The following is a 24,251-nucleotide window of genomic DNA, read 5'->3' on the forward strand; positions in this document are numbered from 1 at the left end:
AAGTGATGACTGTGTGCAGGAGTGAAAGGCATGTTTGAAGTAGTTTTTAAGATTTAAGTAGTTTGCATGCACTTTGGTTGACTACAGCCAAGGACTGGATAATTTTGAAAATAAAGGCTTATTCTATTTATGTTTTTAAACCCAGCGTGTCAACCTTTAAATAAATTCAAATTGAAGAGCACCTGTATGTCTTTTGTTGGCCTGAACAGATTTGTGCTGGAGCAGTACAACGCCCTCTCCTGGCTGACGTGCGACCCAGCTACACAGGACCGACGATCGTGTCTGCCCATTCACTTTGTGGTGCTCAACCAGATGTACAACTTCATCATGAACATGTTGTAACCAACATTTACAGGGGGGGGTGTAGGGGAAACATTTCAGAGAAGAGGAACGCGACAACTCCGAAGGGGGTTTCATCAAGACTGAAGAAAACTGCAAGGACCAGACCAGAGTATGGAGCTGGATCCTGCACAAAGATGGGATTAGACGGCTGTTCTAAGCTGAGACTGTCCTGTCCCCCGTGGCTGTTACCGGTTGAGAGTCCTGTCCCTGTGATTCAGAGACATGCACATAGAGACAAGGGAATAAAGAAGAGGGGGAACCAGATGTTGAGTCGCAATTAATGAACGTGAGAGAATGACAGATTGGTTGTCATGGTATGTAGCATGGCAGCACAGTCACTGGCCAGTCTGTATTGGAGAGACAAGTCTATCTGTAAAGTTATTGGAAGAAAAGGGACATATTTGATCAAGGAAAAAACTCAAGAATGGATCATTGGTTTTAAGACCTGAAATTCCTTTTTATTCCTTTGGATGAAATAGTATCCAAATGAAATGCCTGCATCTATCTTATTTATTGTAAGTTTGTAAATGTATAATTTGTGTTATTTCTTAACCTCTTTTATATATAAAAAATGGAGAAGGTTTATATCACCTTCCGGCTTTAAAGCAATTGGTCTAAGATATATGTAATCGTCTTAATTAAAAAACAACCAGGAAAAAATCCCATAAAAATTAAATAAAGTCCCAGTAGGTTGCTTTTAGAGTATTATTTTTTGTAATGGAGACAGAATATTTGTATTGTCACAATGTACAGAAGAATTAGAGTGGAGAATTATGTTCCATGCCTTTGAGCATGAAGGACTTACAGCAAAGCTGTAGCTACAGAGGACTTGTACAGCAATGAACTTCACTGTGTTCAAATAAAGAGGTACATTGTTGTATATAGTATTTTATACCACACATTTAGACACAAAAACCAAACGGCAATATATATAAATAACTATATATGAATGCCATGCCAGCAGTTGGTGGTGTGGCTTCTGTTTTAGGAATAAAGTATGTCAACTTATTTTCCTGTGCTTGTGTTCATTGCTTTGGGGAGGGGGACTGTGATGTGCAATTGGACAAGGACACCAATAGTGGAGTGGAAGGAGAACTATTGGCACCTCAGGTTTGAACTTTTTTTTATATGGGAGAAATAAAACGAGAGCTAGAATGTGAGAACAGTTGTCTTAATGGCAGACATGCAGTGTCCTTTTCAGCACATCCCTTTAGTTTGCTTTACCTCTCCTTACTCTGATTGGCTGAGGTCTGGCTCTTTTGGCACCACTTCTGATTGGTTATGGATACATTTAGACCAATCCCATTTTACTTCGGTGGGAAAGTAAATGTGTGGTGTAAATGAACTTTAACCAGCTATGGATGGCTGCCCATTGGATATGCAGTGTTTGTGCACAAAGGAAGATCTGTTTGGATTTCTCCGGCTCACAGGGAAACTGTACTTTGACTATTGAGAATCCACTGATATTGCTCTTTACTTTGCATATTTGCCAATATTTGTTGGCTTGAAAAATTTGACCATCAAAATGTATTTGGTCTTCTTTTGAGTGTAGATAAATACATTCAATATTTAATAAAACCCTGAAATTTTCTTTTCAGTTCAGTGCCATGTTTTCTTTTTGGGGAATCATGGTTGTTTGCAGTGACCATCTGCTTCTACTGTACAGTAGGTCTGCAAGCTTGTTACCACACTCTATTCACAAGTGGGAAAGGCATTGGAATAACCCTGCATAATAATTTGAGTCAGATATCTTACTTGTAAATTGCTGAATTGCCCCGGGGTTGTGTAGTAGCAGCTGGCAATTCTTTCTTTTGAGATTTTTCTGCATTTTTTCCTCGCTGTCAGCAGCCTTTGAATACACAGAGGTCCTGCTCTGTTTGCCTCCATCCCTCAGCAACTGCTGTCACTGTGCCCTTGAAAATGTAGTGGAATCCACACTGACAACATGTCAGTGACTGGGTAGGTAAAAGTCTGCAGCATTTAAAAGAGAAATCTAAATAGTTAGAAATCGACAGACACTTAAGGTTTTTGTTTGGTTGTGGCTTCTCACATAACTATAATACCAGGTACGCATGCGACATGAAATCATAGTATAATTTCATTTAGATACTTCCACACTTTTAGATTAATCATGTTATAAAAAATATATTAATTTTTGCAGCATACCTAGATATAAATAACAAGCCTGTCTGCCATAGGAGCTTGGAGAAAACATTGGTTTCTAGGGGGCATCTACATTGTCTATTTTCCATTAATTATTAGTGATGCACACATTATTCATAAATGGGAGGTTACTTCATACACTAGTCGTCTGGTTTTATCCAAGGTGTACTCATCAGGTAAAGTTGGAAAACATGCTGGAGCCGCTGTTTATTTTTCTGCAAACGAAACTAAGATGTCCATCACACTCGCAGCTTGTCAGTATCAGCTCTGCCCATGTTAGTGACACCACTGCCTGTAGTCAGGGAAGGTCTGAGGTGTCGTACTGCCTCCAGTCACTGGCAGTTCTCTCACTGTCACGCGGACATAGTAATCACTTTAGAAAAGCTAATTATCGAGTGGATATGGGGAGACCATAACAAACGGCGTTAAAAATACAAAGAAAATTCTATAAACCTACCGGCAACAGCCGGGACAAGCTTCTCTCTCTGTCATTGGCTCAGGACTCCCCCCATAACGTTAGAGGTTGACAGAACACAGCAGAGTCCGAGGTCTGAGGGCCTCGGTGGTCAAGTATCCTTTTTAAAAGACTAACTATCATCCAACAAAGGGAGGTAAGGTGATTGTTTCTCATCTATTGCATTTACATAGAATGTTTACACGGCAGAGACGGACAAGACAGCGCAGTCTTGTCTAACAAGTTAGCCTAGCCTAGCTGGCTAGTAGCATGCTAAGAGTCGCTCCAAAAGCAGTGGGGATACTGAATGACTGTTAGCCGCTGCCAGTTAGCTAGTGGCTAATACGATGCTGTATTCTACGATATAACTCGTGCATTGAAAGTATATGTTAAACATTTCGGGGTGCTACTCATAAATTGAGACAATGTCTTGACTCTGGGCAAGCCAATTCCATGTCAGTGGAAGTTAACGATGTGTAATCCCAGTATTAGCTAGCTAGCATTAGCACCACTAGCATTAGCGGTAACGCTAATGTTATCATGAGCGATAGCCAGTCCGGCTTTTACCTTGTGTGCAACGTTATCATGATAATTACAATCGTAATGCTGTTTTGCTGCAGCTGACCAACCAAACCTCCAGGCCAATTAACTAACGAACACATCACTCATGAGCCAAAGTTTTACCGACGTTCGTTACAGGAGTAATGAATGTATTGAGACTTTGGGGCTCCCGTTAACTGTCAGCTGTACACTGCTTGGCTTTGTAAAGCTCCGTAGAGTTCTGTAGTGTTTGATAAACCCTTTGGTGCATGTGCTCGTACCCTCCAAGATATGCAGACTGGAAGACTGTCCAGTTAATTTGCTTCAGATGGTATCGGATTTTATCCTTTACACTGTCTCGTTGTGTCTGTTCGTTCCCTCAAGGTTTAATTGCAGAGAGATGGCAGACAGTGCAGGGCTGCAGTTTGTCAGCTCCTATGCTTTTGAAGCCATGCAGAAGGTGGATGTGGTGCGCCTGGCTGCCCTAAGTGATCCAGAGCTGAGATTGCTGCTGCCCTGCCTGGTGAGGATGGCTCTATGTGCTCCAGCTGATCAGAGCCAGTCCTGGGCACAGGACAAGAAGCTCATTCTCCGCCTGCTGTCTGGAGTGGAAGCCGTCAACTCCATTGTAGCGCTTCTGTCTGTTGACTTTCATGCCTTGGAGCAGGATGCACGAAAGGAGCAGCAGCTTAGGTATACATGACAGTTTGGTGACTAGAATGTAGTGTGTCTGTTTTTACATCAAGTCACACTTGCATTGCTTTCTTCACAAAAGATTACTGTTTCAAAATTCCACAGGAAGTTCATTTTATCAACATATACAATGTACCGTCTCTTCTGCTAGGCACAAGGCAGGTGGCTCTAACGGGGAAAGCATCCTGGTGTCACAGCTACAGCATGGCCTGACCCTGGAGTTCGAACACAGCGATCCTCTCAGGAGACTCCGTCTGACCCTCAGTGAACTGTTGGCCATCATGAATAAGGTACAGTCAAAGGTCCCCACATAATTCAGTAAATCAAAAGTCATTCAATGAACTTAGCTTAAATGGGACTTGTAATTATTATGCTTAAGAGAAGAATAGGAAGTAGACCTATAAATTGACTGTATAAAGGTTGTTAGCAGTTGATTTGAAAGAGTATTTAATGCGCCAGTCTAAACTACCCAGATAACTGATGACGACACTGCAGAAATGGGGGAGATTTTAGTGGCCTAAGTCTGAGCTTCTGCCTTTTTTTTAACATAGAGATGTGGAAGAGACATCTTTGATGCTTGAACATAAAGAGACTGAGTTGTCTAGATACAAAGAAATTGAAGCATGAATAACTTGATAAAAAATCTTTAACTTGTGGAAATAAGTTTTGGGAGTAAGAAACACAATTGCACACCTTCTTTACTTTTTCATCAAAACTTAACTTGGCATCAGAAATCATTTGTAAATTACGACTAAATTACGACTGACGATGACTTGGATGATTGACCCACACAGTCTGTTTCTATTGTTGTTTCTCAGGTTGTAGACTCAAATGGAGAGTTCTTCTTGAAGTCTTCTGAACTCTTTGAAAGCCCTGTTTACTTGGAAGAGGTTGCTGATGTCCTCTGCATTTTACAAGCAGGTACCAAACTCCTTTCATCCTCTTAATAGTTTTACCTGGAGGTGCTGTGGAAGTGGGATGGTGTTGAGTACAATGGCTTCTGCACAAGTGTGCTCATTGCAAGAATGAAAATTGTGGGATCCACAATGCCCTTCCCATTATTGTAATGTCTTGTTAAGAAAGTGCATCATGGAGATATATTTTGGATGAAGAACTTATAATAAATTGCAACAAAATCGTGATGAACATGTTTATGAGCAATAAGCAATAAGTGTATATTAGGGAAAACTACCTAATATTTCTTTAACGCCAGTCTAAAAACAGTGTTATTGTCCTTTGCAGTTGACAAGTTGTTGTCCAGAATGTGTGTTTATTTTTTCTTTTTCTCAGAGCTGCCTTCTTTGCTGCCCATTGTGGATGTGGCCGAGGCTTTGCTTCATGTCCGCAACGGAGACTGGTTTTTGTGTCTGTTGGTTGCCAATGTCCCTGACAGCTTCAATGAAGGTAATTAATCTGTCTCATAACACTGCACTTGCTGTCTGCTGATAATGTGAGATGGATTGGATGTTTAATTGCCAGTACATGCTTTGTATAGTTAGCAAGTGAACCTGCTGTGGCCGAAACAGGGCTTCACTTAACATTACCTTAGAAGCTTCGTTCCTTCATTCATGTACAGGCAGTTTGCTATTTAGTTGCCAGCACGTTTTGTTTCAGAGTTTGGCTGTTTCCCCTCTAATTCTAGCTGTGCCACTGGCCCAAGGGTGTATGTATTTGTCTTTGATTGATGATGAACATTACTGTCTCGCTCTGGCTCCCAGAGTGGGCTGTGTGTGTTTTGAGAGATGCATTATAAGAAAATGCCTGCTGTCTCCAGTGCCTCCTTATCACACAGAGGGTCAGGGCTAAGTCAGGAACTTTTGGTATGTTACCTAGCAGTCCACATCAAGGAATCCTTTTGGCTTTGAGACCTTGATTAAGACCTTGTTTCACTGAATTGAAAGTGAAATGAATTGATTTGGAAGCTCTTAGAAAAATTTAAGGGTGAAGCGTGGGAGATGGTTTTGTCTCGAAGCATCAAGGTCTGCCATGTTAAACGTGAACTGGTAACCAGACCTAACTCTGCTGCCTTCTTTATGGCATATGAAATAATCCAGATGTGGCAGAGATGGAAAAGAATATTATTTTAGTGTATGTCATAATCTCACCCAACCATAAACAGTTGGCCTTTTAAACTGTCAGCTGTGGAAAGGTACAAGGGAAATAGGATGAGGCTGTGGAAATGCTGTCTTCAGATGGCTGTTAAATCTTATTTACAAGCAAGTAAATGAGTCATGATTCTACAGTTTATGGAGGAATATGACTTGGCCATGACATTGGAGAAATTATACACTGTTACTGTCTGTGATGTACAGAAAACCAGGAGACCTATAGGCGAGGATTACATTATTAAATGAACATGACATACAGCATTAAAGTGTATTCATTTTAAAGCATTTCCCTTACTGTGTGGAAAAAACCAAATTCAGTCAGCATGCTGCTAATAGGCAGCAATTCCCCAGATTCAAAGCATCAAATGTAAAATTTCATGAAATTCAATAATCCAAATGATGTTTTTTAAGGCTGTGCGGTTTGTTAACTTAAATGTGCATGTCTGTCTTTGCAGTTTGCAGAGGTTTGATCAAGAATGGAGAGCGTCAGGATGAGGAGAGTGTGGGTGGTCGACGCAGGACTGAAGCCCTCAGGCAGTTATGTCAGATGAACCCCTCACAGGCCCTCAACATCAGAGCTATGGTGGTCAGTTACACTATGAATATAATCACAGGACTCCAAAGTAACACCAGAATCACACTTAACCCATCACCCCCCTAAAAGTTGATCTGTTTCAAATGAGAGGATCCATCACAGGTGCTCCATTCTGCTGGAGATGCATTTGTGTTGAATTTATTCTGCTGTCCTGCTGTTTTCACAGTTCACAAGTATGGAAGTGTAAACTAATTTAAATTCTCGTTTATCTTGTTGGTTTGTGTGATACACTTTCATGACAAAATGATTGTGTTTCAGGATTTTTTCCCCAATAATTTTCAGAAACATTGTTGCATGTTTAAAAATGGACAAGGTCGTGAATTTCCAAATGCTGAACATAATGGCTTTAAAGTGGCTTAATAGATATTTTTAGAAAAGCGGGTAGTATGAAAACAATGAGACAAGGGACAAGTCGAAGTGATCAATCTGCAAAGAATTATCACCATAATCTGCAGGTCCCCTCGACTTTATGGAGCTTTATATTGACTTTCAGATCATTGTTTGGCTGTCCGGCCCACAGCTTTAGTGTTTCAGGTCACTCACCAGTGTCATAATGTTGTCGCTTGCAGCGGGCAGGTGTTTATGATGAAAATGCTCCAAACAGCAGACAGACACAGGCAGAGACCAGCTGCTGAACATAGTGAAGCATTTAGCAGTCAAAGAACCAGACCTTCCTCAGGAGTAGGTAGAGACCAAAAACAGAGCTACAAGAGAGTGAATATTAGACGTACATTCACCAGATTCCAGGCGACTCTAAATAAATGATTATGTTGCTCTGTAACTACTGGATGTGTAAATGAGCAGCTGTTTCCTAACAAGTTGTCTATTTCTGTTTTTGCTTTGTGATTGTGAGGTTTTGCTCTTTTTATTTGTCTTTTGTAATAGTAAACTGAATATATTTGACTTAGTAAACTGTAACAATGCAAGACGTCTTGTTGGGCTTAAGGAAAGTAAGAGAAGTGTTTGTCACAATTTTCTGGCATGTTGTAGACCAAACAACTAATTGATTAACTGAGAAAAGAAAAAAAATCACAGTCATTTTTGTTGATTCCTAATTGAATGGACTTGTGAGGTTCTGCTCTGCCAGGAGCATTTTATTCTCTAGTTATTTCACACAAAGACGTCATAAAGGCTGGAAACAGAAGGTCTTTGTCTTCACTGATTTATGTTCTGATACACTTGGTGATACTCTCCCTGAAGGGAGAAATTTGTCTTCCTGCTTCCCCCCTGTTCTCAGGAAGGTTACAGCACAAGGTCAGTTATTGAGCGACGCCCCAGGAGGTAGTAGAAATTCATGGCCTTGCTGAAGGATGCATCAGCAGGACTCGTACTCGTACAAAAAAATGTCCTGAGATTGGTCAAAGGGCAGATAACATGCAGGGACAAGTGACAAAGCATGCGCAAAATAACATATCATAGAGCTGAAACAGTTAGTTGACAAAAAAAAAAAAAAATCAGCAGTTATAAGAGTGGGCTGCTCATGAAACACATAGAAACCAATTATTTTCTGTGGGAGTCTTTGTTTTTCAGCAAAACCATATGACAATAGAATAATTGACTAATTAATCAGTATAATTTACTGTCTTTATTATCTGTATTCCTAGGTGGAGGAGTGTCACCTGCCTGGTTTGGGTGTGGCTCTGACTCTTGACTATAAACCAGATACAGCAGATGAGGCAGTCAGTCCCCTTGTCTCATATGTCAGCGGCCTATTATTGGGTACCAATAGCAAAGTCCGTACCTGGTTCAGTATGTTCATTCGCAATGGACAGCAGGTAAGGGGCCAGGAATTATTCTGTATTTCATTTAAGGATGTAATTACACATACACACACACACACACCCACACACAAACACTCCAGTTTGTTCAAGAAGACACAAAACTGATCACGGAGGTAGTTTGTTGAGTTAACATGAAGGAGCTTGTAATACAAAAAGATGCACTTTAGTATCTTGTTTCATCATGTTGAGCACTGAGGCAACAGTACTGTGTGTGAGATGACAAGACAAGATGCCGTGCTGTACTCTTGGAGCACATTACAAGAGCCTCACCATGTTAAAGTAAACACTTGTAGTCTACTGGATGAAATGGGGCTAGGCTAAGTTAAACTAGGCCATGCTGACATGAATTGTGATTTGAATTTGATTAGATATTCAGAATTAGGTGTTAACATGTTCTGGGTCTGTAGTAGTAAGATTAGCATCACCATGGTCAAGATTAAGTCAGGGTTTCTAATGTGCATGTAATGTAATTATCCTGAGTGTGAAAACTGTGGTCTCTCTCTCGTGAGGCCCCCACATTCACATAAAGCATTACGTAGCCCCAGAGCCTACATTAATCATCAGTTTAAATGCCTAACCCGAACCCTTGACCTAATTCTAACGTCGTCCTAATGTCAAACAGTCCTTTGATGTAGTGAGGATTGGCCAAAATGTCCTCACTTTCTGCATTGTCAACAATTTTGTTTAGCAATTAATTGTTTATTGTCATTTTTCAAATGCCACAACATTCACTGGTTGGAGCTCTAATGTAAACACTTGGATGCATGCAAAGCAGTTGGCTCATGTCTTTCCCTCGCTCCCTCTTTGTACTGCCAGCGAAAGAGAGAAAGCAGCTCGGTGCTGTGGCAGATGCGCAGGCAGCTGCTGTTGGAGCTGGTCGCCATCCTGCCGCGCTCTCGCAGCACCCACGTGCCGAATGACGGTGATATGGAAGAAGAGGGCGGCTCAGGGTACTCTGGCCTCAGAGAGGAGCATGTGGTGAAGGCCAGCGCTCTGCTGCGACTGTACTGCGCCCTTATGGGCATCGCAGGCCTTAGGTAGGTCAAAGAGGATGCAGGACACCTCCTGATATTTGATGCTTGTGTGATAATGATTTGAATGTGCATTTAGTTGTTTTTATAGTTTAATTTTGAGCTCTGAAAGTAAGTGTTTTTCCAGTCATTTTTAACTCAGAATCCGTCATTAATCAGTACTGATATTAAAAAAAACTCCTCAATGTGATCCCCCTGCAGACCTACAGATGAGGAGGCAGAGCAGCTCTTGCAGTTGATGACCAGCCGGCCCCCGGCCACTCCTGCCGGCGTTCGCTTTGTCTCTCTGTCCTTCTGCAAGCTGTTGGCCTTCCCTACTCTGGTCAGGTACATAAAGCCAGTCTCATTAACTCCTATTTTTGGAAGTCTTTTTTAATTCAGCAAACACAAAAGGGATCACAAAACCTATTCAACGAACAGTGGTCTTGAGTTTTGATTTTTTTTCCACTGCATGCCGCCTGCCAGAAGTCCTCTCTGCATCTTTTGGCATTTAATATTGTCCTTTGTCATATGGAGTGTGAGCCTTATCCTCTGTGTATGTGTGTGTTTGTGTGCCCAGCACTCCAGAGCAAGAACAACTGATGGTGATGTGGCTCAGCTGGATGATCAAAGAAGAGGAATACTTTGAGAGGTAAGAAGAATTTCTATATTCATGATAACGGGGCATTATTGAACAGGCATTATTATATGGGTAAAGTGTGCTTCTTATATTCTATGTCCAAGTGAACAGAGAGTAAATGTTCATGTATCAAAATCTGCCTTCTGACTTCATGACTTCATTAGTACAGATTGCAATTAATGCAATTCATCCCTTTTTACTCAATTGAACTCTTAGATTTTTTCTATGGGATTTTAAATACATTGTAAAATATGCATACACACAATATTAATTTTGTACACAACAGTAGTCTTGGCTGCACGATGAATTGTTTAAGACATTAACACTGAGATTATGTCGTGGTCACCAGCGTTTCAATGACTTTCAGTGACTGAGTATTTCTCAGAAGCAGTGACTGTTATAAAATTACTGGATGGTGTGCCTGTGTGCAAAATTTGTTTGTACTGCTCTTTACATTGATAGTCTTACATTCAGAAGCTGTTTAAAGTCATAAACTTGCTAAAAACTGTAAGCCTCTAAAATGGTAATGTAAAAACATGAATGCTCACCTCATGACATCATTCATGATGGAAAGGTTGCTTTTACAGGAGCAGTGATTGTTTTATAATGCAGTATTACCCAACAAGAGAAAGCATTAACATTTTCTAAATATATTGAGTACATCATATGTAATTCTGACAGCCATGATTGTTTTGACAGAACTCCTAATTTTATCCTCTTTTGTTTTTTAACACTTTTAGTTATTGTCAGATTTCTATGATTTTATTAATGTTTTAAAATATTTGATCTTGTTCCAAGCATTCTGCCTCAGCAAATGTCTGATTATTATAGGATTCAGACAGCGTACACTATCCTCTCTATTGTTGCACTTACCACACTAGTCTTCTGCTCCAGTAGAACATGTCAGTAACAGAATTTACTGAGACGTGACAACAATGAGTGAGAAAAAAACACTAATACTCAGAATAAACAAGGTGCAGTAGCAGTTAAATTATGTTACATTTGATAAATCCATGTCTGAATTCATACTTGAAAGTGTGTTTGCTGTATTCAAACTCAGCAAACTTTTTGTTTGTCTATATATTAAAATGAAGTTAGTATGACCTGTCTTAACAACAAATTATAACTGCAGCAGTGCACATGAATGTGTGTGTGTGTGTTTGTTTGTGACTGTAGTCCATAAAACATAAATCATCAGAGTCTTCCGTGACTTTTAGGGTGACTTGTAGCATAATCACTTTATTCAAATGTCTGTCCTCTAAGATGCAGTATTTAAGATGTCCAAGTATCTTTTCTCGCTCACATCACATGCATATGTGTGTCCTCTCTACAGTGCTGCAGGCGTATCTGCTTCTTTTGGAGAGATGCTATTACTGGTTGCCATGTATTTCCATAGCAACCAGCTCAGCTCCATTATTGAGTTGGTGTGCTCTACTTTGGGGATGAAGGTAAGCTGGTAGGTGGGAGAGAGACAGTGATCAATACATTAGTCTGGCTGACCAGGTACTAGCCCCACTCCTCCACTGCAGCAGAGGCGCATATAAAGACTCTACCACTGATGAAACACTTGCAGTATGCACATATCTACTAAGACACTCTATACCCTGTGGCCAATTTGCTGTTTTATTACTTATTAAGTACGCTATTGTTTCCTGTCTGTGTGCTAAATAGTTTTCCTGTCTCAGTGTATTTTCCACTAAGATGTGTAATGTAATTGGATTTAGAGCCTGTTTGCCTCCACCCCTAGGGCAATCTTCTCAATTCGGTGTTGTGCCTGCCATGTAGAATTTTTCTTATGAAATATGAAAGGAGGGAATTACAAAATACCAGCACTGTTGCCTGCAGGTTGTTTTCACTCACAGTAAACCTTCCATTGTTGACAGTCTTATCTTTTTTTGTGCACAAATGTTTAACTTTCTACAGATTGCCATCAAGCCCAGCTCTCTCAGCAAGATGAAGACTATCTTTACACAAGAGATCTTCACTGAACAGGTACATACAGTATAGGTCCATCCAGAAGTCAGGTATTGTCAGGTAGAAGTCCATTCTAGCTTTTAATTTCACAACTTGTCAAAATGATATAAAATGTCCCTCAATTGGCCATAAATTACTTTAATGTACATTATTTTAAACTACCTAGCAGTTTTGGGAAGCGTTTTGTAAATGCTATCCCTGATCATGACTACATAGTTCATCATGCTTGCTATCAGTTCATCAAACAAAAATGTCTAACGTCCATTATAAATTAGTTAAAAGTTTTGTTGGATTTGTTAAGTTGTATTGTATTTGTGTTTTCAGAGTGAGTCATTTCTGTTTCTTGTCAACATACCTTGTCAATTACTTGTGTGTTGTACCAGTAGATGTATGCACGATTAGCAGTATGAATTACATCTTGTTAGGGGTGATTCTAGCATTACTTAATATTTTATCTGTTTGTTGTTTTATATTGTTATACATTATATGGAATTTCAGTTAAAAAAAATCTATAAATAGATTAATAAAAACATGATGGAAATGACTGTTTTTGTCTAATCCAGTTCAGTGACTTAATACCTGAAGCTTCAAGGAACTTCATCATCTTGAAAGAAATCGTGTAAATCATGCAACGTTGTATCATGACTACAATAGCACAACATAGCCACAGATATTAAAGGTACAGATACCTTAATATAACAAAGGCAAAAACAAATTTCTGTTGTCTTACTGTATATATTATCATAAGGCCCACTCCTACAACTGTGTGTTATAAGTATTGATGCTGAGTCATCAGCAGTTTGCTCACACACGTGTCGCTAATGGTCATTAGCAATCAAGAAGCCTCACAGTACCATAATCTCATTAGAAGAATGAAAGGTGCTTGTTAGTGAAAGAAATCACATACAGTCACAAACAAAGTTGTGCATCCCCACTACAATTTTGTGATGCTAAAATATACAGAATTTCTATGTGTTTTTTGTCTATTTCACATTGGTGCTGTTTAGATAACTTGTTTATTATTTTGGTGTGTAGGTGGTTACAGCCCATGCTGTGAGGGTTGCAGTGACCAACAACCTAAGTGCCAACATCACAGGATTCCTCCCCATTCACTGTATCTACCAGCTGCTTCGGAGCCGAGCCTTCACCAAGCACAAAGTGTCCATCAAGGTAGGAGATGTGCACTTTATGGCTCATAATGATGACCAGCTGCTTAGCTGGTCATAAATAAAAATATTATTTATTGTTCTTGTGTGCATCTTCCAGGACTGGATCTATCGCCAGCTCTGTGAGACAACCACCCCCATCCACACGCAACTGATTCCCCTAATTGATGCCTACATCAACTCCATCCTCACTCCAGCATCCAAGGCAAACCCAGAGGCCACCAACCAGCCCATCACTGAGCAGGAGATTCTCAATGTCTTCCAGAGCTCTGCTGGGGTGAGTCAGTCTGAGGGCTTCATGTGAACAGGGAAAAACCCTAATACTGCACTGTTTTTTATTTCACCTATCCGTTTTGATGATATCTGACATTGTGTGAGTATTTGAAGGCAACATTTTCCACCTAAGTTATGATTATGAATTGATTTGAATCAGGTTGTTTTAAATAAAAATTACCAGCAATTCATCATCATTATTATTCACTATCGTTATTCAGTATACGTCTCCACATTCACTGTGGTTGCAGAGCCCTCTTGTGCTGCCTGTCCCTAACCTGTTGCTGTTGTTTTGCTTCTCTCTTTCACTGTTGTTTAGCAAGGGGAGGCTAGTCGAGGAGGACGACAGCGCTACTCCATCACAACCCAACTCCTTATCCTCTACTACATCCTGTCTTATGAGGAGAACCTGTTGGCAAGCACCAAACAACTGGGTATATACAAGACAATAACTGTGTCCCATATAACACTCCACTGTGCCTGGCTTCCCACTGTGCTGTTGGCTCACTTCCTTTCTATTTCTTATTTTCTCTTCTTGTGCCTGTCTAAAGTGCATCCATTGTCATCTCCTCCACTGAAGGAGGCATTGTATTTGAGACGGAGGGAATTTGTCAGGCAGTGAGAGGAGAAAGGCAGCTTTTGTCCTCTGCAAAGTTGTTGGAGATGCTCTCACTCTGGATGTGCAGTCATTCATCCTTTTCTCTCCCGGCACTGAATGTTGGCCGCTTCATAGAGAATAAATGGAGGGCTGACAAAGAGCCAAATACAATGGCTGCGGGAGCTGAGCTAACTAGGACAGCTGTAGGTTAGATTGAGCATTAGCAGTTAGCCTAGTCAGTGTTTATTCTCTCCCATGACGAGCTCTGCTCTTGCCCTTCATTAGGCCAGATTTATGTGAGAGTTTATGCCCATCTCTTTAATTGCTGTGTTTACCCAAGTGCTCCCGCAGCCTTCAAGGAAGGAGTAATGAAGCCCATCACCAGTGGTAATGAACCCACGTCAATGAAAAATCACCTCCGCTCCTCTAACGCATCGGCACAGCGGCTCTGGCGTCCTTACTCTGCCAAATAAAACACTTATGCTCTCTCTTGTCCTTTCCTTGCTTTATCCTCTCACCCCCGCTATTTACTGTCTTATAGTTTCTTTGCCTCACTCTCCCTTTTCTCTTTTTTTAAGCCCTGATGCAGAGGAAGCCAAAGTCCTACTCAGCAGCCCTGATGGACCAGATCCCCATTAAGTACTTGGTCACTCAGGCCCAGGGACTGCAGCAGGAGCTAGGGGGTGAGACTAAATCTACAGAATTGTAGTTGTAAACCCACATTACGTTTCACTTCACAGTAAATATCACTACTCAGCCAGAAAAGCTTCTAATCTGTTTGTCTTCCCCCCAACCATATTTGCTGTTTATTTTTTTGTGGACGGTGGTCCTTTTTCTTTCCCTGGACCCAGGTCTGCACTCTGCCCTGCTCAGGCTGCTGGCCACCAACTACCCTCACCTATGTCTAGTGGAGGACTGGGTGTGTGAGGAGGAGGTGACGGGTACCCTGCCCCTGCTGAGGAGGATGATGCTCCCCAGCAACACCTGCAGATACACTCAGAGCCAGCTCCACCAGGGTGAGGAGGGATGGAAGAAATGGGGTTGGGGCAGAAGATTTAGGCTGGTAGTTCTGAATCCATGAATAATGGTCCTAGTGTTGGCAGTCTTGAGTAGAACAATATAGTAAATGTATTATATTGTATAATACATTGACAGGTGAGAGCTGTTATCCAACTGAAATCTTATATCAGTGGTTAATCCTTCAGGGTTTAGAGGATTATGCTGTAATTGGCTTTTCTTTGATAGAGATCCTTGACAAAATACAAAAGTGTAACAGATAATCACTTTCATGCCATTATGCAGGTTAATGTACAGTATATATATACCTTTTTAAAAAATTCTGTTTTATGTATCTATGCAACAAGGCACAACTGTGTTGTTTTAAGGCATCCAGGGTGTTTTTTTAAGCTTCCTCTGTATAGCAACCTTCTTCAGGAGAATGATGACAAGAAAGACGTAGAATTATGGATTAATTCTGAATAGGAAAATATGGTAAGAAGCTCCTCTGCCTCCCAGGGCTTGGTGGTAGGAGGTGAGCAGGGCTTTCAACAGACTTAACAGACTGCAGCATTGGTGTGGAACCTGAGCTTTCAAGTCGATGACCTACTCAGTGTCTTTTTTCATTCTGTAGTCTTGACACTTAATAGCTTGGATTCACACTTTTTGTGGATTGGAGTTAAAGGATGACATGGCTATGAACAGATGTTTGCCAGATGTTGCTACTGTCTTGCACTGGATTTATGTGATGCTCCAGAAATGTTTGGTTTCTATTCATTTTAGTATACACATTTGGTTCAGGTCAGTTAAAGGAACACAACAAGGCTCCACAGTTTTAGACTTTGAAGATTAATTCAGCCGTTTGCCCCCCTCAGCCTTCCAGAAGTTACCATCTAGCAGTCCCAGGCTGATGCGGATCCTGGAGCATTTAACACTGCTCTCGCCTGGAGATCTGATCCCTTATTCGGAGGCCCTCACAGCCAGCATGGCTCTGCTGCTGGAGCCTGCTGTGCCCCGCCGAATACTGCAGACCCTCAACAAACTCTGGATGGGCCTCAACACTGTGATGCCTCGCAGGTACATGCTCTGGACACATGTTATAGGGAAAGGATAGAAAATTCTACTGTGGCAGCCGAATGAGAATACCACAGAATTTCACATGGGAACAATACATTGTTGTTATTGGAATATTCACTTAGTTTACATTATGTGAATTAAAACAGAATAATTAATGTGCCTCGTGGGTATGATGTATTTGATATTTTCTGCCTTAGAGCGTTTTGTGTGCCTTTAGTTAATGGCATCACTTGGGTATTGGGTCTCAAAATCAATCAAGAGTCCAAATAAGCATCTTGTCTTCACTAATTAGAATTTGGCATCTTTTGCTCAACTTAATAAGTAAAGAGTGCAAGAACAATAAACAACTTTTTCAGTAAAAGGTTAACAGTGGTACTTGACATGGTGTCGTCTCTCCCAAGGAAGTATAAAGTTGCTGTGAGACTCAGTAAATGGATTAAAGGAAGACCTGTGGAACAAGAGTTGTTACCCTTAACCCCAAGCTGCTTGCTCAATGATTATTGTGTGAATAGATCACAGGTATTGAGCCAGGCAACTGTGTCAACCTGTGGGAATCTCCAGACAGAAGAGGGTGACCCTCACTCTGCCCCAGGGCCCACAGGAGCACAGTTACCAAAGCTCTGAGCAGACATGCTATCGATCCAAAAGGAGGCTGTAACAAGAAGCTCAGTGAAGGAAAACTGAGGGAGACTCCATGAGAGAGATGTAAGGGATTGTTGCCCCCTCCCTCTCATAGAATTCAGTGGTGCACAGGGCTAGGTGACGGGCTCTGTGAATCTAGGAGGGGGGCAGCAGTGCCAAATTTCACACAAGATCCACTGATTGATGCTGGTGCACAAGCTGCAGGAAGGCTTGGAGCTGCAGGAGTACCCTGTTGTTTATAGTTTAGCATTGGTCTGATAAGAGAGATTGAGGATGAATTGCTGCCACAGGCTAATTTCTGAGTAACTGAATTACTGAAGTCATTAAACCTCGACTGAAGTGTGTCTCATGCCATGTTTTAGTAGCATTTGAGTTTTTTTTTCCTTTCTGAAAAATACAATGAATCCACTTTGGGGAAAAAAGGTTGAGAGTTCATGATTGATTCTAAGTAGTTAATCTGTCCCATAATGTCTTTTCACGTGCTACCATGCTATTTCAAATGTTAAACTCTCTTAAACTGTAACAAATGTTAGACATCTCATTTTGAAATTCTATGAGTCATGAAGCTCCAAAAGCAGGGCCAAAATAATTTAACTTTCCTAGTCAGGTAGTGTATTTCCTCCATTTCATGATACTGTGATATGAATGAAAGTTGAAACTGTTTCTGTCTTGCAGGCTGTGGGTGATGACGGTAAACGCCCTGCAACCTTCAGCTAAGCTGCTCAGGCAGCAGAGGTACACTCAGAATGACCTGATGGTGGACCCTCTCATTGTGCTGCGCTGTGATCAAAGGGTGTACAGGTAACTGCAGCACATATTCTAAAAGGCCTAATACTGTATAGACACATACAGCACGTGGATGCAGTTCTGTTTATGCTATGCTGGGTGTCTGCGTACACTGGCTGGTTGACACATTTGTTAATTCTCACCATATGGACCCACACAATTGGCTGCATTTTTTTCACAATATACAAAAATGGTGTAAGATGTGTGGGATACCCTCCAAGAAATTGTTGAAAGGTCTTGTACGATGCTCGTTTTCAGGTTCATTCTTTTATTGTGGGTGTCTATTCAAAAATATTTACATGTTTGTTAATATTAAAAAACACATTCTTTTTCTTAAACTGCATTATTGTAGCACTGCCAAACACTTTTAGCAGAGAAAATTAAATAAGGAGAAATTCTGTTTTGCCCTGGGAGATTGAAAATTTGAGTTTGGAAATTGCAAAAGTTTTAAACCACAGGAGTTCACAACAGATGGGCAGAATGAGGAAGACATACCTTACACCTTGGTGTCAAGCTGGATTTAAACTGGTAACATTAGATGTATTCAGGCCATCATGACAACACAGCAGTCATTGACAGCAGTTGAAACTTTACATTCAAGTACTGCACTAAAGCCAGTGGAAGTGAATAACTTAATGATCTGTAACACTTGACCGTGATGACCATCTATCAGGCATGTCAAACTCATTCCATAAAGGGCCGTGTGGCTGCAGGTGCAAGTATTTTCCTGATGCGTTCTCCAGCCCACTGGCTCCTTAGGAAGCTAAACCCACCTCATGAACAGAAGACAGAGAGAGGGATGTCACAAAACATATAAATATATTCACAGTTTAACTGTTGGGGGCATCATTTTGGAAATAACAAAATCACACATGTTTTTCTCCAGTGTATTGTCAAACATTAGGGTGAAAGTTTAGCAGAATTTGGTGAAATAGAAAATGATGTGCATACAGTACTAATTACAGTAAGACACTGAATGTCACTGCAGACTCATCGTTTGACATATCTGAATACCATTCGAAACATGATATCAAAAGACTGTCAACTTTGGTAGCATTTTATGAAGACTTGTGGAGACATAGATGTTAATTGATTTTGCATATTTTGAAATATACAGTGATGGAGCTAATTATCAGACATAAACTTTTTGCATTTGTGCCCCCTAGAGGCAAAATATCCCAAGACTGTTTGGTGAAGCTCAGACCTTGCATTTGAAAACATACACTGAGTTTGGTTACAATCGCTTAAGCCAATTTTGATTTATGAGCATTTATGTAAAATTGAACATAAAGACACATAAAGCCTATTGTTTCATAACAAACTGACATATCAAAATGTCCTTGATCACTTGAGATCCTCAAAGTTTGTAGATGATCCTGACCCAAAGGTTTCTGAGGAGTTTTCCAAAATAGGATTTTGAATTCAGAAAAAGTTGAAAAATCTGGCATTTTTAGAGCAAAAGACTATCGGAGCAAAGGTACACATGAGTTCAGAGGTAAAAATGATGAAAGAAGTTTAACTCTAGGCCAAGCCATTTTTGAGAAAATTGCAAAAATGTTAGTGTCTTTATTACAGCGCTACCTTGAGGCCAATGAGTGTCATTTTTTTGTGCATGAGTAGTTGGTGGACAGGTGCACCTGTCCACGTTGGTGTGTGTCTGTCACATTTCATGGAGAAAAATAACAAGAAAGAATGATGATGATAATTATAATAAGAACAAAAAAATAACAGAGGTCCAGCAGCGAGCAACACTGTTTGGACCCATTATCAAAGCTGTATTCAGATCAAGTATATTTATTGGATCTCTTGAGCATTTACACTTTTAGTTTGTTTTGTTTTGACAGATTTCCTGAAAATAAATAAATTAAACAAAATCAGATTTCTGGTGAAACTCTGGTTTCCACTGTTAATGAAGCTCAAGGGAGCTCTGATTCTGCTGTACTCACATCTTTCAATTGTATTCCTGTTCATTTTGTATCCAGAACCTCGGTTTCATTATCCTTGTCAGATTCCACCAGATGACCCCAGACCTGCAGTTCATACCTGAGCAAACAAAATTACAGGTTGAACAAATGTTTGTTTGTTTGTTTTGCCAGGTGTCCTCCTTTGATGGACATTGTCCTTCACATGCTGAATGGCTACCTGCTGGCCTCAAAAGCCTACCTACACTGCCACTTAAAGGAGACGGCTGACTTTGATCGGCAGAGCCAGACAGTCTCAAACCTGGGCGTGCCTGGACAACCAGATACACCCGAGGTCACCAGGGAGGAGCTGAAGAACGCCCTTCTAGCAGCGCAGGTATTGTAAACCACTGACTGACACATTCACACATGCTGTGTCTCTCTTACATACTCAGACCTCACTTTTGTACAGAAAACACACTGTTGTCTGCATGTCATGGGCATTTGGTAAAGCATGGATTCAGAGATAATATGGCATGAAATTACACAAAAAACATGTGAGAGATGATCTTTCACACCTGTAATCATCTATGTCACACTAGGACAGTGCAGCCGTCCAGATTCTCCTGGAGGTGTGCCTGCCAACCTCCGAAGAGCAGCAGCTTGGGGCCAACATGGAGAGCCTGCTGAGGAGTATCAGGGGCCCCTTGCCGGGGAAATCAAAACAGGGAAGCCAGGGGCCGAGAGCCAGCGGGAACGTGGAGGACGCCGAGCCCGAGGGAAGCCTGCTCAGTGACTTGAGGGAGGTGCAGTGTCTCATCTGTTGTCTGCTGCATCAGATGTTCATCGCTGACCCCAACATTGCCAAGTTGGTCCACTTTCAGGTAACACAATAGGAAAAAGATTAAGCAGGCTGTACACTTGTTTGTTGTTTTACTGTGAAAATGATCAGACTTTTTCTGACTGACCTGCTCCTTAATGACCTTTCTGCATGTCTAGATTATCTTGTTTCCCTCCAGATCTTGCCATTAGAAAGTAATACTATTGTACGTGATCATCTGTGTAAGTGGTTGAGTGGATAGTGCCATATTGCTGTAAATACCTTCGAGTCAGTTTTTCATGAAGAGCCAAGTCATGTTGACCCCATTAGTCATCACATTCTGCCATGGCTTTAGTGGTCAGAGACTGCAGAACTCCCAGAAGTAGCAGATGACCATATGGTGGGCTTCATCAAACAGTCCTTCCTCCTTCACACTAATCCACCCATGTCCACAGTCCCAAGCAGTGTGCTGTGTGCATTTGTGTCCACACACATTTAATATTAAAGTACTTGTGTGCTTAAATCACAGCTTTATTGAATTGACTTTGTATTCCTTATTCAGCCGTTACCATTCTTGGTTTTTATCATAAGATTTATGTTTCCGACTCTCTCCCTCTGTGTGCCTCTGTCTGTCAGGGTTACCCTCAAGCTCTGCTGCCTCTAACTGTGGCAGGCATCCCCTCCATCCATATCTGTCTGGACTTCATCCCAGAGCTGCTGGCGCAGCCCCAGTTGGAGAAGCAGGTAAAGCCTCACAACCTCCCCTCCCATCTCCCCTTCCTGCCTTTAAATCCTAGACTTGCCCTGGTTTTGTGCCAGAGCCTTTCTTACACTGTCTTGTTTTTTTAAGCAGTTGTGAATGTGTGTGTGCCCACAGATCTTTGCAATCCAGTTGCTGTCATACTTGTGTACCCAGTACGCCCTACCCAAGTCTCTCAGTGTGGCCAGGTTGGCCATCAGTGTTATGGGCACCCTCCTCACAGGTCAGTGAACTATTTTTCAGTGAACTCCTTTACTCACCCTTCTTCTTTTTATTTACTTTTTTGTTTCCATCATTGAATTTGCTTCCAGCACACTCCTGTATACACTATATCAGTGTCATGTCTTTGTTGTCAAACAATATGTTGTGATGTTTTATCCCTATATTTGGCTGCCACCATCTGGCCTTTGGCTGTTAGTGCAGCATTCTCTCTCAATTACATACAGTGTTCAATGCATACCAGCCTATTAGTCACTGTATTTAATGTTAATGTATTTCTTGTATGTGCTCTGTGTGGTCTGTTTTTAGTGCTGACACGTGCCAAACGTTTCTCCTTCTTCATGCCCATCCTGCCGTGCCTGGTGGCTTTCTGCCAGGCCTTCCCTCCACTCTATGATGATGTGGCAGCTCTACTAGTACAAGTGGGCCAGGTTTGTGCCTCTGACGTTGCCACCAAAGCCAGAGACATTGACCCTCTCATTGCTCGTAAGTATAGTGAGTCACTTTGGTGCCATCATAACATTTTTAGCCACTGGGGTACACTTTTCATTGATACATGATTTGTAACAGTTGCTTTTCATTGTTTGTGTGACCACTAGTGTAGAAACAGTACATGTATGTAGTATATATCATTGAGGTTATCAAGTAGGAACCTTCAAACACAGATATGAACAGAAACTCTGGTGTCCTGAACTGCCTCTGTTTATACCTGATGTCATTGATAGGGAACTATTTGCACTTCCATTAGCAGTCACTGTCCTGAAGACATTGTTCATATCAGACACTGGTAGATCAACCAACATGAAAAAGCGCCAATGTAGCTATAGATACCAAATGCCAATGTGTAAGTGCCAACAACTGCAGTTCTTCAAATCGCCACTTGAGGCTGGCTCCTAAAGTGAGCCAATCCCCATAGACCCCACATTAAAATGCCCAATTTCAGCAGAACCAAGTTGTTTGCAGCCTGGTACAAAAAAGCTAATTTCACTGTTCATGACAACTGTACAGGAGAGTGAATTTTAATTAAACTCCCTTTTTTAATTATATTAAGGCTTAAAGTTATGTATAATTATGGCCTTGGCCATATTGAGTGACAGCTAGACACTTGGTTTCGGCAACCAGGCTTCATTTGGCCAGTCTCAGCTGCACCCATGCTCCACCTCTTTGCCCGTTTTTGGACCAGGTGGCAGTTTCATGGAGTCAGGCACTGTCAGGATGGTCAAGGCCAGAGCCACTGTCACTGAGCTGCACAATGGCTCTTCAGAAACCTATGGGTGAAGTCACAGAGACTAGAGACTCCATGTTTCATACAGTCTCTGAGTTATTTGAATCGGTAATAGTCCAATATTTAAATTTGACTACATAATGTAGTTGCACACTTTACAGAAAGTAGGCCTGCATTAAATTGAATAAACCTAACACATTTCTAACAGTTGAATAGGTCTGAATCAAGAAAATGTGTCTTTCAAAGATTTCCTTTAGTGGCTGAGAAAATGATGCAACTTTTCACTGAATTCCTAATTTACCAACACGGCAAACATCACTTTTCCATCTGGCTGGAAGCACTACAGGCAATGATTGAACCTGTGCCTCTACAATGTTGAACATGTTTTGTAGTTTGTGGCCTGCTCCATCCAGGTGTTCAAATTAATACCATCTGGCCATCCCAACCTGAGTGTGCCAGATCTCATCTGATGACAAAAAAAGCCTTGATCAGCCTTAAATTTGATCTTGCAGATTGAATCAGCAACTCTAGCTATAGATGATATGTATATAGTATGTAGATTTTGAAAAATGACATTGGTTTATTCAGAACTGCTTTATGTTGACACCACATGGACTGAAAAAGCAAAAAGTTACGTTATACATGTGCCTTGTTTTTATGAAGAACATTTCTAGACACATGTAAATGCTGCAAAAAAATCTGTAGTGTAGATCAGTCAGAACCAGAAAAATCCAAAGAAGACAGATGATAAAGGGTATAGTTAAAAAGATCTTAGTGTTAAAGTAATAACACAAATAAATATGTTGTTTTCCCTGTCTCAGGTCTGCAGTATCTGAAAGAGAAGCCTCAGGGGGCTGTGGCTCCAGGAGGAGGTCCCCCCAAGCTGACTTTACCACAAAGGACAGCAGAGGAACTGGGTGGAGCTGACCCTGATGTCCAGCTCTGCTACTGCATAGAGGCCACCTTCATGGACATCATCAGCTCCACCCTTCATGGACTATAGACCAGACACACGTATTGTACATTGGCTGGACAAACTCTAGACACTGCCTCTGAAAGACATTCATACTCCAGAGAGGCCTACTGTCAACACACATCCATTCATCTTTAACAAATGGATTCAGACTGATGTCACCTTCAAGAGCTTTCAGACAATGTAAGGTTGTGGGTTCCTCTCTGTGCATGTGATGGGACATGTTGTACTGTGTATTCACTCTACTCTGTTCAGTCTGCACCAAAGTCAAGTAGTGAAAAATCCATTCTCTACCATCAGACCCTTTTTGACAACTGATTTGCAATCTGTTTCAAAATGTATGTTTATGTGCCCTGTCGGAGTTTGTAGAAAGTAAAATACCGAAAACGCTAGGCATATTTTTCTAAGCTGTAAGCCTTGTGACCTTTTTCTCAGCAATTGGAAAAAGGAAAATGTTGCCTTTAAATAAAATGTAGAGCTTTTGTACTGATTTGTTTGTAATAAAACAAAGAAAC

General features: G+C 41.1%; 2 protein-coding genes across 2 annotated transcripts in view; both read left to right on the forward strand.

Moving 5' to 3' along the window:
* med13a (mediator complex subunit 13a) overlaps window positions 1–1,913 on the forward strand; it is a 70,260-nt gene extending 68,347 nt beyond the window's left edge. Inside the window, exon 30 of the mRNA XM_041952424.1 lies at window positions 210–1,913. Within this exon, the coding sequence (XP_041808358.1) occupies window positions 210–342 (133 nt within the window). The 3' untranslated portion in view covers window positions 343–1,913. The remainder of the gene's footprint in view (window positions 1–209) is intronic.
* A 906-nt stretch (window positions 1,914–2,819) lies between these two features.
* Window positions 2,820–24,251, forward strand: ints2 (integrator complex subunit 2). The gene is made up of 25 exons (XM_041952353.1): window positions 2,820–3,116; window positions 3,884–4,192; window positions 4,344–4,482; window positions 5,011–5,113; window positions 5,483–5,596; window positions 6,756–6,886; window positions 8,500–8,670; window positions 9,493–9,713; window positions 9,909–10,034; window positions 10,267–10,338; window positions 11,660–11,774; window positions 12,250–12,318; window positions 13,336–13,470; window positions 13,567–13,743; window positions 14,059–14,173; window positions 14,916–15,020; window positions 15,189–15,353; window positions 16,209–16,410; window positions 17,728–17,853; window positions 19,935–20,136; window positions 20,342–20,623; window positions 21,196–21,303; window positions 21,437–21,542; window positions 21,848–22,024; window positions 23,585–24,251. Exons 2-25 carry the CDS (start codon window positions 3,900–3,902, stop codon window positions 23,764–23,766), a joined length of 3,636 nt encoding a protein of 1,211 aa, XP_041808287.1. The 5' UTR covers window positions 2,820–3,116; window positions 3,884–3,899; the 3' UTR covers window positions 23,767–24,251.

This window comes from Chelmon rostratus, chromosome 14 (genome assembly GCF_017976325.1).
Source record: "Chelmon rostratus isolate fCheRos1 chromosome 14, fCheRos1.pri, whole genome shotgun sequence".
Classification (NCBI taxonomy): Eukaryota; Metazoa; Chordata; class Actinopteri; order Chaetodontiformes; family Chaetodontidae; genus Chelmon; species Chelmon rostratus.